Genomic DNA, 17,272 nt, shown 5'->3' with positions numbered 1-17,272 from the left:
GGAGCCTTTTCTTTAGAGTGCATTAATAATAGAGCTTTTGTTATTAATAATATTTTCTGTATATGTTGACAGAATTGACAAAATGCTTGAAGCAGCGTCAAGAAGCTCTTGGAAAGAAGCTGATCGGTCATTATATTCCTCAGTGTGATGAAAAGGGCCATTACCAGCCACAGCAGTGTCATGGCAGCACCGGCCACTGCTGGTGTGTTAAGGCAATGGGTGAAGAGATTGCTGGTACTAAAACTCCACCTGGACAAACACCAGCTACATGTGAAAGGCATGGTAAGACTCCATTCTAGACCATGGAACTCCATTAGAAAAATATCTACACCATTAGTATTTACTTCTAAAACTCGAAACACCAGAAAGTTTATACTGTTCTTAACAAATACATATATATTATTACAATTGAATTAAATCAAATTATTTATTACAAATCAACAATACTAACCTCATGATACGGTTGACAAACCACTAGAATTTCTGTGGAACTACGGCTGCACTCACAATTGGTCTGAGCATCTTTAATGGTTTTTACATGCCATTTTATAGTGTTTGTAAAGGCATTTCTAAGCATTTTTGTTTGACTGTTTATTATTTTAATTTTTTTTCTAATGAAAAGCTAGTAGCTAGAGGAAGAAAAATGTGCAATGCGTGTAGTTTTGCACACTTTCATTTGTTTCCAGGTGTTTTCATTGAAGTCTAATGTGGCCAAAAATGCTTCAAGCTACAAGCTTCAAGTGACACTGCACTCAGGTTTAAAGGGCACAATTCAAAACCAATGCTGAGCATTTTGGAGGTTCGAGCTACAAAATGTTCTGGTGTAGGCAGCCCCGATTTGCCACCAGCTCCTGCCAACCTGTCTATTGGCTTTAATGTAAAAGTGACTTGAGTGGCTCTATAGCTGCCCTGTCATTTTTAGAGGGCTTGCACAGGAGCCCTCCTCCCACTGCCACCCAATGCAGTTCCCGGGCTCTCCTGTTCCACCATGTTCCACTGCATTGAATTGTTAGTGATTTGTAGAGAAATATAGGATACAGGAGTGGCTCCTGTGTGATTCACATGGAATTCATAGTGTGAACCAAGGCTCAAATATGTATTAGTGCGTTCTCTGTAATCCCTGTTCTTTCCTGTCTATGTTCACAGACTTGCCAAAATGCATGAAGGAACGTCAAGTAGGTTCGGGAGGAGACGAGAAAGTGATAGGTCGTTTTTTTCCTGATTGTGATGAAAAGGGCGATTACCAACCACAGCAGTGCCATGACAGCACCGGGTACTGCTGGTGTGTTAATGCAATTGGTGAAGAGATTGCTGGAACAAAAACTCCACCTGGAAAAACACCAGCTACATGCACAAAACATGGTAAGACTCAGTTCTGCAACTTCTCTGCATATCCCTGTCATAAATATATTTATTTACAATATCATATTGATTGACTCTGGAGAGGTATTTGGTGAGTGTGGACTTTGATAAGCAAAATATTGCCCTGCAAGCATGATCAAATGTATACTTCCTTCTACCATAGGCCAAGTTGTTGTGCTGTTGTTTCTACATGTCCCTGTTATAAATATACCTATTTACATCATCATATTGATTGACTCAGGAAGAAGGTGATGCTATATCATCATGCAATTGAGACAGCATGAACTTGTGCCACACTTAAAAACATAGCATGTAGTTGGATCCACTGCTCATCCCCAGCCCACACTCCAGCAACTACTTACCTGGCAGGACCCCCTCAAGCAGACACTAAGACTGCACTAATTACTGCAGAGGGGAACGTTTGGAAATGTTCATATAGAGACTATATCTTGGTAGACGTTGCTAAACAACCGATAAGAAAGCACAGCTCCATATACAGAACTGTCCTCCAAAATTGTATTAAGGGGAATCTAACCAGTTGATGCCTAAAACAGTTTTCCGCTACGGAGCAGAGCAATATAAGGATCGGAAGCAACCACCCACAAACATAAAAGAGATAAGCAAGATATTGCCATGCAGGCAAGATCAAAATTATATTTCCTTCTTCCATTGGCCAAGTTCTTGTACTACCACCCACCTACCCCAGTGGCCTCTCTAGCCTCTGACGTTCAGAACACTTATACTTGGTTCATACTAATGCAGTTTGCTTTTGATTAGTTTTGGCAATGCTTTTTGTATTTTGCTTTGCGTTTTTACACAACGCAGAGGCTGGAAAATCAATAGATGCAAACATGTCCCATAGGAAACCATATTAAATGGACTGTAGAGTATTTCTGCAAAATACAATAAAAACACATTGGTGTGAACCAGGCCATAGTCCTATTAGGCACAGCATCTGAAAGGAAAAAGGTCCTGTCACTCAGGTGTATCAGATGGCTGTAAATTCCATGATAAATGTGCCTGCTGGGACCAGGGATGAACCTGCAAAAGGCTTCTCTAAAATGGAAAGAATAAAGAGACAGTTTGCCCACTCAGTTTGGTTTTAGGTGCACAGGTCAAGTCTAGAAAAGGACGTGCGGGTGTGACCCCAGGCAGCTTTTTCAACTTAGGTCAAAAACAGGATTGGCCCAGCTTGTAAGGCACCAGATCATAGTCCTTTTAGGCACACCATCTGAAAGGAAAAATGTCCTGTCACTCAGGTGTATCAGATGGCTGGAATGTCCCTTGTAAATGTTCTTGTTGGGAAAAAGTTGTTAATCTGGGATGGACCTGCAAAAGGCTCCTTTTAAAAAGAGAGATTGAAGAGATAGTTTGCCCACTTAGCTTAATTTTAAGTGCACAGGCCCAGTTAGAACAGGATGTGCGGGTGTGTCCCCAGGCAGCTTTTTCAACTTAGGTCAAAGGCAGGATTGGTCCAGCCTGTAAGGCTAGCAAAATGGGCTTCTCAAATTAGTGCAGGTAAATGCAGGCTACAATTGTCTGGGCATTTGATAGACACAAAGTTCTGCCTATAAAGGATTTTGTGCATATTGAGAAGAGCAGTGCAAGATTCGAGTCTCAGGAGAACCAGCTCACTCAAATAGGGTTTTCTGCTCCCTGACTGCCACTCAATATGAATGGGGAGGTGTAAAGTGTTACTAAACCCAGGACCCTGCATTAATTATCTCTGGTCTCCCACAGTACACACAACATGGAAATGCAATTATTTTAGTAAATATAAACTGCTAAATACAGTACCTTTTCTTATCAGAAGTTACAACAGTCTTCCGATTTCCATGTGTCCAGCTGAGCACTGGTTAAAGCTTGTAGGAGGGATTTTAATTCTGCTCTGAAGGATGCAGGACCCCTGACCTCTGTCTGGGCTGTGCTGGTTGGACCTGTGCTGATCACATGCACTCTCCCAAGACGACAAAAAAACCTCTCTAGCCATACACATCAAACGGAGCATGTGCAGAATGACTCTAGACCTCTGTTCTATCAGGAGATATTTAGGGGGCACTGGAAGAAGAGAAGGATCAGAGAAGAGAGGATCAAACATCCTTTTTACACAATGTGGAGGATTAACCTCTTAGGTTCCACAATGAGTATAACAAGCATGCTTTACTGCAGACTGATTTTGTGGGTTTAGTAACATTTTAATTGGAAATCTTAGAAAAAATCTATGGCTTCTACAACTTTTGTATGCCCTCAGATGATCTTTTCCTGGATGGACAGTGCTGTTTTCTAGCTCCTAGATAAGTCAATTTAATAGGGGTTTGAGATTGTTTCAAACGAGGATTAAAGAGGAACTATAGTTTTTGTATTTATTTTTTTTAGATGTACACATGAAAGAAGTCAACTGAATGTAAAATACCTAGTGTAATATACTGTATGTTTAAAGTAACTTTTGTGTATATATAGATATATATACACATACATAAATACATAAACATTCTCACGTACACACACACAACTTAAACCCTTCTCTTTTCAACTCTGCAACTGACCACCTCTATGACAGAATCTCTCCCCTGTCCTGCCCTGACCTCGCCACTGCTGTCTACAACAGTTCGCTTTCATCCACACTAGACTCACTTGCTCCTCCAACTACACAAAGTATCAGGCCCCGACCATTACAACTGTGGCAGACTAACGACACCAGAAATTTTGAGACATAGCCGTGCACTGGAGCGATTGTGGCGTAATACTATAAATTTAGTTCAGCTCATGGGGGAGATCTCTGATGAGGGGCACAGTCTCTGATGGGGGTGCTGCTTATGATGGAGTGCGGCTTTGAATGAGTGCAGAGCAGTTAAACACAGCAGTTGAACTAAAGCAGGAGAACTTAAGCAGCAGGAAGACACAACAACAGCAAGAAACTCTACTGCATGCTGGACAGACTGCAAGGAAACACCCTGGGAAACATCTTTTACATACCTGAGTCCCACTCCGTGTACCTTTTATATAATACACCCCTCTTCTCCTCTTCATATTACTATCCTCTGTTCCCAAATCTCATTTCTTTACCCCTCTGCTCCACCCCAAAACTTGTACATCTACCCCTCATTGCTATCATCTCCCTACTATTGCTTTCATCACCTCCCTAAAATGCCTCTTCCACTCCTCCTTCTCATTTTCCTCTCCTCTGTTCCCAAAATCCATTCACTATATTCCTCTGCTCCTCCCAAACATTTGTATATTGTGCCCTCACTGCTTCCCTCACCCCTCTATGGCACCCACCACCTCCTCCTATTACTCCACTCTCCCACTGACCCGAACACCTCCACTAGTAGTTTCTCACGCTCCTGCACATCCCGCTCCCATGCCACCTTTCTCACCCTTCTCCTCCTCATAACCGCGGGGGACATCTCCCCGAATCCTGGCCCTCCACCACCTCCCTCACCCGCACAAAACCCTCCCGCCTCCACATCCTGCCGCAACCCCCGCAACTTAGTATCTGTCCCCCTGCTCCCTAAAATCTCCCCCCCGTTTTCATGTGCACTCCTGAACGCCCGATCGGTGTGCAACAAGCTTACCGCCATCCACGACCTCTTTGTTTCCCGCTCCCTCAACCTCCTGGCGATTACGGAAACCTGGATCCAGCCCACTGACTCTACCTCCCCTGCTGCACTCTCCTACGGCGGTCTCACCTGGACCCACTCACCCAGGCCCAACGGTCGTAAAGGTGGTGGGGTTGGCCTGCTCCTGTCACCGCTGAGCACCTTCCGAGTCCTCCCAAACCCCCCTCCCTATCCTTCTCCTCCTTTGAGGCCCACTGCGTCCGACTATTCTCCCCAACCCCCCTGAAGATTGCTGTGATATACCGGCCTCCTGGATCCATACCCCGCTTCCTGGAAGACTTCTCCTCCCAGCTACCCTTCTTCCTCTCCTCTGAGCTACCCACTATCATCCTTGGGGATTTCAACATCCTTGTCAACCTCGACAACCCGGACACAGCCCGTCTCCTGCACTTAACCTCCTCCTCTTAACCTCCTCCTTTGCACTTGCACAGTGCATACAATCCACCACCCACTTCGACGGTAATATCCTTGATCTTGTCTTCTCCAACCGCTGCGCTCCCCACAACCTCACTAACACCCCCTTCCCTCTCTCTGACCACAACCTGATTACCTAATCGATCTCCTCATCCTCCGAAGCCTACCCCTCCAAATGTCACACTACTACCAGCCGTAACCTCCGCAACCTTAACCCTGCCTCCCTCCACTCCGCAGTTGATCAACTCCATGACCGCATCCTCCCCCTGTCCTGCCCCGACTTGGCTATGACCGCCTACAACAATGCGCTGTCAACAGCCCTTGACTCACTAGCGCCTTTAACCACACGCAACATCAGACCCCGACCGCTCCAGCCCTGGCAGACTGATCACACCAAAACCCTCAAACGACACAGTCGTGCCCTGGAGCGACTATGGCGCAAAACCAAATCCCAACAAGCCTTCACCCGATACAAATCTGCCTTCCACACCTACACCTCCTCCCTCCATACTGCCAAACAAGCCTACTTCCTGACCCTCATCAAGGCCCTCTCCTCCAATCCTCGCCGACTCTTCTCCACCTTCAACTCTCTACTCTCGCCACCCCCACCTCCACCCAGCACCTCACTCACTGCCCTTGAGATTGCCAATCACTTCAAAAACAAGATTGACATAATTCGCAAGGACATTGCCGCAACTCACACGCCTTCTCAACCCGTCCCCTCTCACACAGCTACCCCCTCATCCCCCCTCCCCCTCGACATAACCCACAGGGACTTTGTCGCTGCTCAAACTCCCTCCAACCCCCTTCCCCCTCACTCAGCTACCCCCTCTACACCCCTCTCCCACGGCCCCACCACTGCTCTGACCTCCTCTCCCACCCCACCCTACTTTCCTCATACTGAAGCTCCCCCAACACTCCGCACCTTTGACCTTACTACCATCGAAGAAGTCTCCAAGATCCTCTCTGATGCCCACCTCACCACCTGCCCCCTTGACCCTATCCCCTCACAACTCCTACAACCTCCCTCCCCCTCCATCCTACGCTCCCTCACCCACATCTTCAATCTCTCCCTCTCCTCCGGCACTTTCCCTTCCCCTCTGAAACATGCACACATCACCCCCATACTTAAAAAGCCCTCCCTGGACCCCAATGACCCGAACAACCTCAGACCCATCTCCCTGCTCCCATTTACATCTAAACTCCTCGAGCGCCTAGTCTACGCCCGCCTATGCTCTCACCTCAACGACAACAACCTCCTCGATCCCCTACAGTCCGGCTTCCGTCCCCTACACTCCACCGAAACTGCCTTACTCAAACTCTCCAACGACCTGCTAACCGCCAAAGCTAATGGCCACTATTCAGTGCTCCTACTCCTTGACCTCTCTGCGGCCTTCGACACAGTCGACCACCCCCTCCTCCTCAAAAAACTACACTCCCTCGGCCTCAGAGATTCTGCTCTCTCCTGGCTCTCATCCTACCTGTCACAACGCTCTTTCAGCGTTACCTATAATGCCACCACCTCCCTCTCACTCCCCCTCTCTGTTGGGGTCCCTCAAGGCTCTGTCCTCGGGCCCCTTCTCTTCTCCATCTACACCTCCTCCCTTGGCCAACTCATACACTCTCACGGCTTCAACTACCACCTCTATGCCGACGACACACAAATCTATCTCTCAACCCCCCACCTCACCCCCTCGGTCTCCGCCCGAATCACACACCTGTTGAGCGACATATCAGATTGGATGTCACTCCACTTCCTTAAACTGAATCTCTCCAAAACCGAGTTTCTTGTCTTCCCTCCAGCCCGGACACCACCCCCCATTGACTTCTCCATCATGTCCAACAACGCCACCATCAAACCCGCCCCGCAGGCCAGAGTACTTGGTGTCATTTTGGACTCCAACCTATCCTTCCAGCCCCAAGTCCACTCTTTAACAAACTCGTGCAGACTCCACCTCCGCAACATCGCCAAAATCCGCACGTTCCTAACTCCAGAAACCACTAAACAGCTCATCCACTCCCTCATCATATCACGACTCGACTACTGCAACTCCCTCCTCACTGGCCTGCCTCGCCGCTGGCTATCCCCGCTTCAGTCGATCCTGAATACGGCTGCCAGACTCATTCACCTTTCCAACCGCTCCGTTTCTGCCACCCCCCTCTGCCAATCCCTCCACTGGCTTCCGATTGCGCAACGGATCAAATTCAAAATCCTAACGCTGACGTACAAAGCTGTCCACCATACTGCCCCGAACTACATCACTGACCTAATATCCAAGTACCGCCCAGCACGCACACTCCGCTCCTCACAAGACCTCCTTCTCTCTAGTTCCCTGGTCTCCTCCTCCCATGCCCGCCTCCAGGACTTCTCCAGGGTGTCACCAATCCTCTGGAACTCCCTGCCCCAACCCATCAGATTATCACCTCCTCTCCTCTCCTTTAGGCGCACCCTGAAAACCCATCTCTTCTGGGAAGCCTACCCCGCCCCCTGCTAACTTGCCGACCTCCTCCACTCTTCCTACCACTCCATCCCCCACAGCTATCTCCTCCTGTGCCACCATCCCCTCCCTCCTAGACTGTAAGCTCGAAAGAGCAGGGCCCTCGATTCCCTCATGTTTTGCATTGTATTGGTATTGTTCTGTCACATGTTCTGTCCCCCTTTGTAATGTACAGCGCTGAGCGAACTATTGGCGCTTTATAAATACTGTATAATAATAATAATAATAATACCAAATCCCAGCAAGCATTCACCCAATATAAATCTGCTTTCTTAACCTACAATCAGGGGCAGACTGACAACTCATGGGGCCCCCGGGCAATAGGGGATCATGGGGCCCCTGTGTCCTTGCCCAAACTCAAAAAAGCCTATGAAAAGGTACCAGGGGCATCTCATTGGGCCCCCTACTGACCCCGGGCCCTCGGGCAGTGCCCGAGTTTCCAAATGGTCAGTCCGCCCCTGCCTACATTTCCTCCCTCCATGCTGCCAAACAAGCCTACTTTGTCACTCTCATCAATACCTTGTCATCTAGTCCTCGTCGTCTCTTCTCTACTTTTAACTCTCTACTTTCCCCACTTCCGCCCAGTACCTCACTCACTGCTTATGAGATTGCAAATCATTTCAAAAACAAGATTGATGCAATTTGTAGGGGCATTTCCACTACACAGACATCTATCCCACTTAGCATACCTTATACTACCTTTTGACCTTGATACTACCGAAGAGGTCACTAAGGTTTTCTCAGAAGCCCATCTCACTAACTGCCCCCTGGATCCTGTCCCCTCACAACTACTATGGTCACCCTCTTCTTCTGTCCTATGCTCCCTCACTCACATCTTCAATCCCTCCCTCTCTAATGGTGCCTTCCCCACCCTTCTAAAGCATGCACACATCACTCCCATACTTAAAAAGCCCTTGCTGGGCCCCACAAACATGAACAACTTAAGACCCATCTCCCTGCTGCCATTTACCTCTAAACTCTTAGAAGCTTAGTCTACAACCGCCTGAGCTCCTACCTCACTGACAACAACCTTCTTGACCCTTTACAGTCTGGCTTTCGCTCACTACACTCCACTGAAACTGCCCTACCAAAACTCACTAATGATTTACTAACTGCTAAAACCAATGGCAACTACTCCATACTCTTACTACTTGACCTCTCTGCAGCTTTTGGTATGGTTGCACAACCCCTCCTCCTATAAAAAACCCCACTCTCTTGACCTTTGAGACTGCTCTCTCCTGGTTCTCCTCTTACCTATCACAGCGCTCCTTCAGCGTTACCTATTATTATTATACAGTATTTATAAAGCGCCAATAGTTCGCTCAGCGCTGTACATTATAACTCTGTCTCCTCCTCTCCATTCTCTCTTTCTGTAGGGTTCCCTCAAGGTTCTGTCCTTTGACCCCTTCTCTTCTCCATCTACACCTCTTCCCTTGGTCACTTGATAAACTCCCATGGCTTTAAGTACCATCTGCTGATGACACGCAAATCTATCTTTCTACTCCTCACCTCACCCCTTCAGTCTCCTCTCGCATTACTATCCTACTAAGTGACATATCAGCATGGATGTCACTCCACTTCCTCAAACTCAATCTTTCCAAAACTGAACTCATACTATTCCTTCCAGCCCATGCCCCCTCCCCTGACTTCCCCATCAAGATCAATTAATACAACCATCAGTCCCTCCCCTCATGCCAGGGTACTAGGTGTAATCCTAGACTCCCATCTGTCCTTTCAGCCCTAAATCCAATCGCTGTCCAAATCTTGTAGACTTCACCTCCGCAACATCTCTTGCCTTGACTATTGTAACTTCCTCCTCATTAGCCTACCTAATCGCAGGCTATCCCCTATTCAGTCTATCATGAATGCTGCTGCCAGACTCATCCACCTTACTAACCATTCTATATCTGCCATCCTTCTCTGCCAATCCCTCCACTGGCTTCCCATTGCCCAACAAATACAATTCAAAACATTAACATATAAAGCCATTTATAACTCTGCCCCAAATTACATCACCAATCTTGTCTCCAAATATCACCCAAACCGTATTCTCCGCTCCTTGCAAGACCTCCTGCTCTCTAGCTCCCTTGTCTCCTCCTCCCATGCTCATCTCCACGACTTCTGCAGAGTCTCCCCCATTCTCTAGAACTCTCTACCCGAATTTATCAGACTATTGCCAGCTCTACTCACTTTTAGGCGATCTCTGAAAACCTATCTCTTCAGGAAAGCCTATCCTGCCCTCTGCTAATAATGGAATTTTCTATTCCTCCTACCAGTCCATCCCCCACAGTTATTGCCTTTTGTACCACTAGCCCCTCCCTCTTAGATTGTAAGCTCCAAGGAACAAGGCCCTCCTAACCCTCTTGTATTGAACTGTATTGTTGCTGAATTGTCCCCGTTATATTGTAAAACGCTGAGCAAACTGTTGGCGCTATATAAATCCTGTATTATAATAATAATAATAAATATATATATATATATATACACACACACACACACACACACACACACATATACATACACAATAGTAAAATGTAAAAAGCGAGCGCTATCCAGTCAGCAGCTAAGCACTCAAGGCAACCAACAAAGACCTTACAATGGAATAAATAAATAGTGCAGCGCTAAAATAATGATTCAGATGAAAAGAAGGTATCAGGTAATAAATAGGTAATAAAATTCGATGTAAATAAATAAACAGTATATGAGAGCACAATTGAAAAATTCAAATGAAGACTAGTTAGCAGCTGTGCACAAAGATAACTAGATAAAAAATTATAAATAAAGTATATAAGTGCAGTGCTCACAATTAATAAATATATGCAAAGTGGAGGAGATCGGCTGTTAGGTGAGGACGGGGTAGGCTTCCCTGAAGAGATGGGTTTTCAGGGTGCGCCTAAAGGTGAAGAGGGTAGATGACAGTCTGATGGATTGGGGTAGTGAGTTCCAAAGGATGGGGGAAGACCTGGAGAAGTCCTGGAGACCGGGCATGGGAGGAGGAGACCAGGTAACTGGAGAGTAGGAGGTCTTGTGAGGAGCGAAGAGTACATGTTGGGTGGTCATCTCCTGTACTGTGTCCGCATTTGTTCAGAGACTGCGGACATACAACGGCGGTGGGAATACTGGGCCGGCCGCTCTATAAGACGCACAGACATTTCCCCCCAAGTGTGTCTTATGGAGCGAAATAGTGTCATCTCATTGGTGTCAGTGGGAAGAATAGTGCCCCATCATTGGTGTCAGTGGGAGGAATAGTGCCCCATCATTGGTGTCAATGGGAGGAATAGTGCCCCATCATTGGTGTCAGTGGGAGGAATAGTGCCCCACAATTGGTGTCAGTGGGAGGAATAGTGCCCCACAATTGGTGTCAGTGGGAAGAATAGTGCCCCATCATTGGTGTCAGTGGGAGAAATAGTGCCCTATCATTGGTGTCAGTGGGAGGAATAGTGCCCCACAATTGGTGTCAGTGGGAAGAATAGTGCCCCATCATTGGTGTCAGTGGGAAGAATAGTGCCCCATCATTGGTGTCAGTGGGAGAAATAGTGCCCTATCATTGGTGTCAGTGGGAGGAATAGTGCCCCATCATTGGTGTCAGTGTGAGGAATAGTGCCCCATCATTGGTGTCAGTGGGAGGAATAGTACGTCATTGGTGCCAGTGGGGGGTGGAATAGTGCCCCATCGTTGGTGTCAGTCGGGGGAGGAATAGTGCCCCATTGTTGGTGTCAGTGGGGGGGAGGAATAGTGCCCCATCATTGGTGTCAGTGGGAGGAATAGTGCCACATCATTGGTGTCAGTGGGGGGGGGGAATAGTGCCCCATCATTGGTGTCAGTGGGAGGAATAGTGCCCCATCATTGGTGTCAGTGGGAGGAATAGTACGTCATTGGTGCCAGTGGGGGGTGGAATAGTGCCCCATCGTTGGTGTCAGTGGGGGGAGGAATAGTGCCCCATTGTTGGTGTCAGTGGGGGGAGGAATAGTGCCCCATCATTGGTGTCAGTGGGAGGAATAGTGCCACATCATTGGTGTCAGTGGGGGGGGGGGGAATAGTGCCCCATCATTGGTGTCAGTGGGAGGAATAATGCCCCATCATTGGTGTCAGTGGGAGGAATAGTGTCCCATCGTTGGTGTCAGTGGGAGGAATAGTGCCCCATCGTTGGTGTCAGTGGGGGGAGGAACAGTGCCCCATCATTGGTGTCAGTGGGAGGAATAGTGCCCCATCATTGGTATTAGTGGGAGGAATAGTGTCCCATCATTGGTGTCAGTGGGGGGAGGAATAGTGCCCCATCATTGGTGTCAGTGGGAGGATAGTGCCCCATCATTGGTGTCAGTGGGAGGAATAGTGCTCCATCATTATTATCAGTGACAACTGACAGCAATGACACTTAACCAGCCGACCCCTGTTCCAGCATGGTGCTGCTGCAGCCAGAATACCTGGTTGCAGCAGTACCATCTGCACGGCACACTTACCGGGCGGTCAGCTGTCCTCCTTCCTTCACTTCGGCCTCTCCCTCCCTTGATTTTTGCGGGGGCCGCTCGGCTCCGACTCCTCACCGGTGATTGGCCGCCTGTGTGCCTTTCCTGAGCTACAGTACTGGCGCTCACTGGTGAGTAGGTGGAGTCGAGCGGCAGCGCGGACATCGAGTGAGGGAGTGGCCGGAGTGAAGGAGCTGCGCATCCTGGACTGGATCGCCGTGGGACTGGGACCGGAGCCAGGTAAGAGACAGCAGCCCCCTGCCCGCCCCTGTACTTAGTGTCCCCTGCCGGCGGGCCGTATGAATGTGCCCAGACGCCCAGTACCAGTCCTTTGTATCCAAAGAGGGACCCTCCAGTTAACCCTTGTGAGCTGCACCCACCCATCCCTTAAGGGGAACTCTGGACACCCCTGGATCATCAACAGTTAGAACCCAGAGACCCATCCACCTTGAGAGGGAGCCCTTTCTTCAACTGGCCCAGATGACTACCTTGATGACACCAGGATATATTATATAACGCGCACTAATATTGCGCGTCCGGTGAGTGCGCATTTCTTCTGTTTCCACAAGCACAGGCACCGATTGAAGCTTTTGGACTTTATGGGCACTATTTAGTCACTGACACAAATTATTTGCCCTATATAGATTTCATATGAACTTTGCAGATATTTATTAATTGTGAGCACTGCACCTATATACAGTTGTGTCCAAAATTATTCAACCCCCACTGAAATTGAGTGTTTTGGCCAGTTTGACATTGCTTTTGATCATTCAGTCATCTTGCTTACATTTACATTAAAGAGGCACTTGTAGGTCAGACAAATATAACATAACAGTTATAATGAAATAACCACAAATGTCTTTTCTGTGCTCACAGCATTATCAGTTTTATTCAACCCCCAAGTGACATTCAATCTTAGTACTTAGTACAGCATCCTTTTACAGTTATAACAGCTTTTAAACGTGAAGCATAGCTTGACACAAGTGTCTTGCAGCGATCTACGGGTATCTTCGCCCATTCTTCATGGGCAAAGGCCTCCAGTTCAGTCACATTCTTAGGCTTGCGCACTGCAACTGCTTTCTTTAAGTCCCACCAGAGGTTCTCAATCGGATTTAAGTCTGGTGACTGCGATGGCCACTCCAAAATGTTCCAGCCTTTCCTCTGCAACCATGCTCTAGTGGACTTGGAGGTATGCTTGGGATCATTGTCCTGTTGAAAGGTCCAACGTCTCCCAAGCCTCAGGTGTGTGACGGACTGCATCACGTTTCCATCCAATATCTCCTGGTACTGAAGAGAATTCATGGTACCTTGCACACGCTGAAGCTTCCCTGTACCTGCAGAAGCAAAACAGCCCCAAAGCATGATTGACCCTCCACCATGCTTCACAGTAGGCAAGGTGTTCTTTTCATCATAGGCCTTGTTCTTCCTCCTCCAAACATAGCGTTGATCCATGGGCCCAAACAGTTCTAATTTTGTTTCATCAGTCCACAGAACACTATCCCACAACTTTTGTGGTTTGTCCACATGGCTTTTGGCATACTGCAGTCGACTCTTCTTATTCTTTGGAGACAGCAAGGGGGTACGCCTGGGAGTTCTGGCACGGAGGCCTTCATTACGCAGTGTGCGTCTTATTGTCTGGGCTGAAACTTCTGTACCCACATCTGACAAATCTTTTCTCAGTTCCTCAGCAGTCACACGGGGACTTCTCTCCACTCTACGCTTCAGGTAGCGCACAGCAGTCGAAGTCAGCATCTTCTTTCTGCCACGACCAGGTAGCGTTTCAACAGTGCCCTTTGCCTTGAATTTGCGAATGATGCTTCCTAAGGTGTCTCTTGGTATGTTTAACATCTTTGCAATCTTCTTATAGCCATTGCCCTTCCTGTGAAGAGAAATCACCTCTTCTCTTGTCTTCCTGGACCATTCTCTTGCCTTCACCATGTTTGTAACCACACCAGTAAATGTCTAGAAGGAGCTGAGTATCACAGTCATTTTAAAGCTGCCTAATTGGTGCTTATTATGCTTGATTGCTGCTCGGTGACATCCACAGGTGTTTTCAATACCTGATGGAAAGCACCTGTATGAACCTCTGTTCTTCAGAGTGGTAGTCTTTAAGGGGTTGAATAATTGTGGCAATGAAGAAACCACATAAGAACCATTTACTACTGTATTACATAAACAATTGATGTCATTTTAGTTGCATTTGGGTAGTTACAACGTCCTTGTAGGATTTGATTCTGAATACAATTCCAAATGTACACTATAGTCCCTAAACCCCTTTACAGCATTGGGGGTTGAATAATTTTGGACACAACTGTACTTTATTTATAGTTTTTTATCTAGTTAACTTTGTGCACAGCTGCTAACTAGTCTTCATTTGAATTTTTCAAGTGCGCTCTCATATACTGTTTATTTACAATGAATTTTATTACCTAGTTATTGCCTGATACCTTCTTTTCATCTGAATCATTATTTTAGCGCTGCACTATTTATTTATTTATATACATGCACACACACTATATTTCCAAACGTATTGGGACTGCTTCCACAAACATTTGTGAAAGAATGGGTCACTCTCAGGAGCTCAGTGAATTCAAGCCACGTGTAAAGTTTGGTGGAGGGGGGAGTTATGATGTGGGGTTGTTTTTCAGGGGTTGGGATTGGCCCCTTAGTTCCAGTGAAGGGAACTATTAAAGCATCAGCATACCAAAACATTCTGGACAATTTAATGTTTTCAACTTTGTGGGAACAGTTTGGGGATGGCCCCTTCCTATTTCAACATGACTGCGCACCAATGCACAAAGCAATGTCCATAAGGACACGGATGAGCGAGCTTGGAGTGGAGAAATTTGACTGGCCTGCACCTCAACCCCAACCTTTGCAATGAATTAGAGCAGAGACTGTGAGGCCAGGCCTAACATCAATGCCTGACCTTACAAATGCTCTTCTGGAAGAATGGTCAAACATTCCCATAGGCACATTCCTAAACCTTGGAGTTAGCCTTCCTAGAAGAGTTGAAGCTACTATAGCTGCAAAGGGTGAGCCAACTCAATATTGAACCCTATGGACCAAGACTAGGATGCCATTAAAGTTCATGTGCATGTAAAGGCAGGCAGCCCAATACTTTTGGCAATATAGCATATACAGTCAAGTCCATAAATATTGGGACATCGACACAATTCTAACATTTGTGGCTCTATACACCACCACAATGGATTTGAAATTAAACAAACAATATGTGCTTTACCTGCAGACTGTCAGCTTTAATTTGAGGGTATTTACATCCCAATCAGGTGAACGGTGTAGGAATTACAACAGTTTGCATATGTGCCTCCCACTTGTTAAGGGACCAAAAGTAATGGGACAATTGGCTTCTCAGCTGTTCCATGGCCAGGTGTGTGTTATTCCCTCATTATCCCAATTACAATGAGCAAATAAAAGGTCCAGAGTTCATTTCAAGTGTACTATTTGCATTTGGAATCTGTTGCTGTCAACTCTCAAGATGAGATCCAAAGAGCTGTCACTATCAGTGAAGCAAGCCATCATCAGGCTGAAAAAACAAAACAAACCCATCAGAGAGATAGCAAAAACATTAGGCGTGGCCAAAACAACTGTTTGGAACATTCTTAAAAAGAAGGAATGCACCGGTGAGCTCAGCAACACCAAAAGACCCGGAAGACCACGGAAAACAACTGTGGTGGATGACCGAAGAATTCTTTCCCTGGTGAAGAAAACACCCTTCACAACAGTTGGCCAGATGAAGAACATTCTCCAGGAGGTAGGTGTATGTGTGTCAAAGTCATCAATCAAGAGAAGACTTCACCAGAGTGAATACAGAGGGTTCACCACAAGATGTAAACCATTGGTGAGCCTCAAAAACAGGAAGGCCAGATTAGAGTTTGCCAAACGACATCTAAAAAAGCCTTCACAGTTCTGGAACAACATCCTATGGACAGATGAGACCAAGTGTCAAGGATCCAACCGCGGTAGCTTCTAGCACTCCACAGACCGTATTTCCCAAGGAGCGGAATCTAAGCTCCGACGTGCTTGTTCACCAGGGCCCCTGATGGTGGGGATGGACTTGGAGCAGGCCGAGACCAGGTCGCGGCCCCTGGGTTCACCCAACTGTGGTGGAAGCACCGTTGGAGGTGTATAGCAGGTGAGAGTTTGATGTGAGGAGGTAACAGGAGCAGCGTTGGGCAGGCCGGGTTGGTAACAGTGGTGGCGGCATAGTACAAAATCAGCAGGCAGAGGGATAAACAGGTCACAAGCCGGGTTCGTTAACAGGAGGTCAGAACGTACAGGGTTAAGCAGGAGAATGGTCAGACAAGCCAGGGATCAGAGCAGGAGACATACAGCAAATCAGGGTCAGGCAGGGTCGGCAACAAAACAATCAGGAACTTCAGGAAAACAGGTAAGACCATACGGCACTTGAGCATTGCAAGAGCCAGGTTTAAATAGCCCGCCCGACTCCTGACAGGCGCTCCTGGGTCCTAGTGCTTCCCCGGCGCCGTCATTGGTGACAGGCGAGCCTGGGTCCTAGTGCCCGCCTGCCTGTATGTTTTGTCAGGATTCTACGCATGTGCAGATTCGATCACCGCGGCGATCTTCCCATTCCCTGACATTGCCCCCCCCTTACGGGCAGCCTCCGGATGCCCACTCGATTCCTCCTTTGAGGCTGGTTATGACGGAATTCCCGTATTAATCTGCGAGCATGGACATTCTGGGCCGGTTCCCATGAATTCTTCTCCGGCCCATAGCCTTTCCACTTGATCAGGTATTGTACCTGACCACCCCTCTTCCTACAATCCAAAATTGCCTCCACCTCGAATTCTTCCTCCCCGTTGATATCTATGGCTTCTGGAGGTCTAGACCTGCGATCTAAAAAGGGGTCTGGAACTGCAGGTTTTAACAA

At 47.4% G+C, this 17,272-nt stretch overlaps 1 protein-coding gene across 1 annotated transcript in view; it reads left to right on the top strand.

Annotated features, from left to right (window-relative positions):
- Window positions 1–17,272, top strand: part of LOC149459183 (uncharacterized) — a 262,257-nt gene that overhangs the window by 70,545 nt on the left and 174,440 nt on the right. Inside the window, exons 13-14 of the mRNA XM_089681550.1 lie at window positions 73–282; window positions 1,147–1,362. Of these exons, the coding sequence (XP_089537676.1) occupies window positions 73–282; window positions 1,147–1,362 (426 nt within the window). The remainder of the gene's footprint in view (window positions 1–72; window positions 283–1,146; window positions 1,363–17,272) is intronic.

The sequence above is a fragment of the Staurois parvus genome, unplaced genomic scaffold (genome assembly GCF_062004578.1).
Source record: "Staurois parvus isolate SC_StPar_1 unplaced genomic scaffold, SC_StPar_1.0 ptg000270l, whole genome shotgun sequence".
NCBI lineage: Eukaryota > Metazoa > Chordata > Amphibia > Anura > Ranidae > Staurois > Staurois parvus.
Note: the sequence above shows the minus strand (reverse complement) of the source record. Positions and strands in the feature narration are given on the sequence as shown.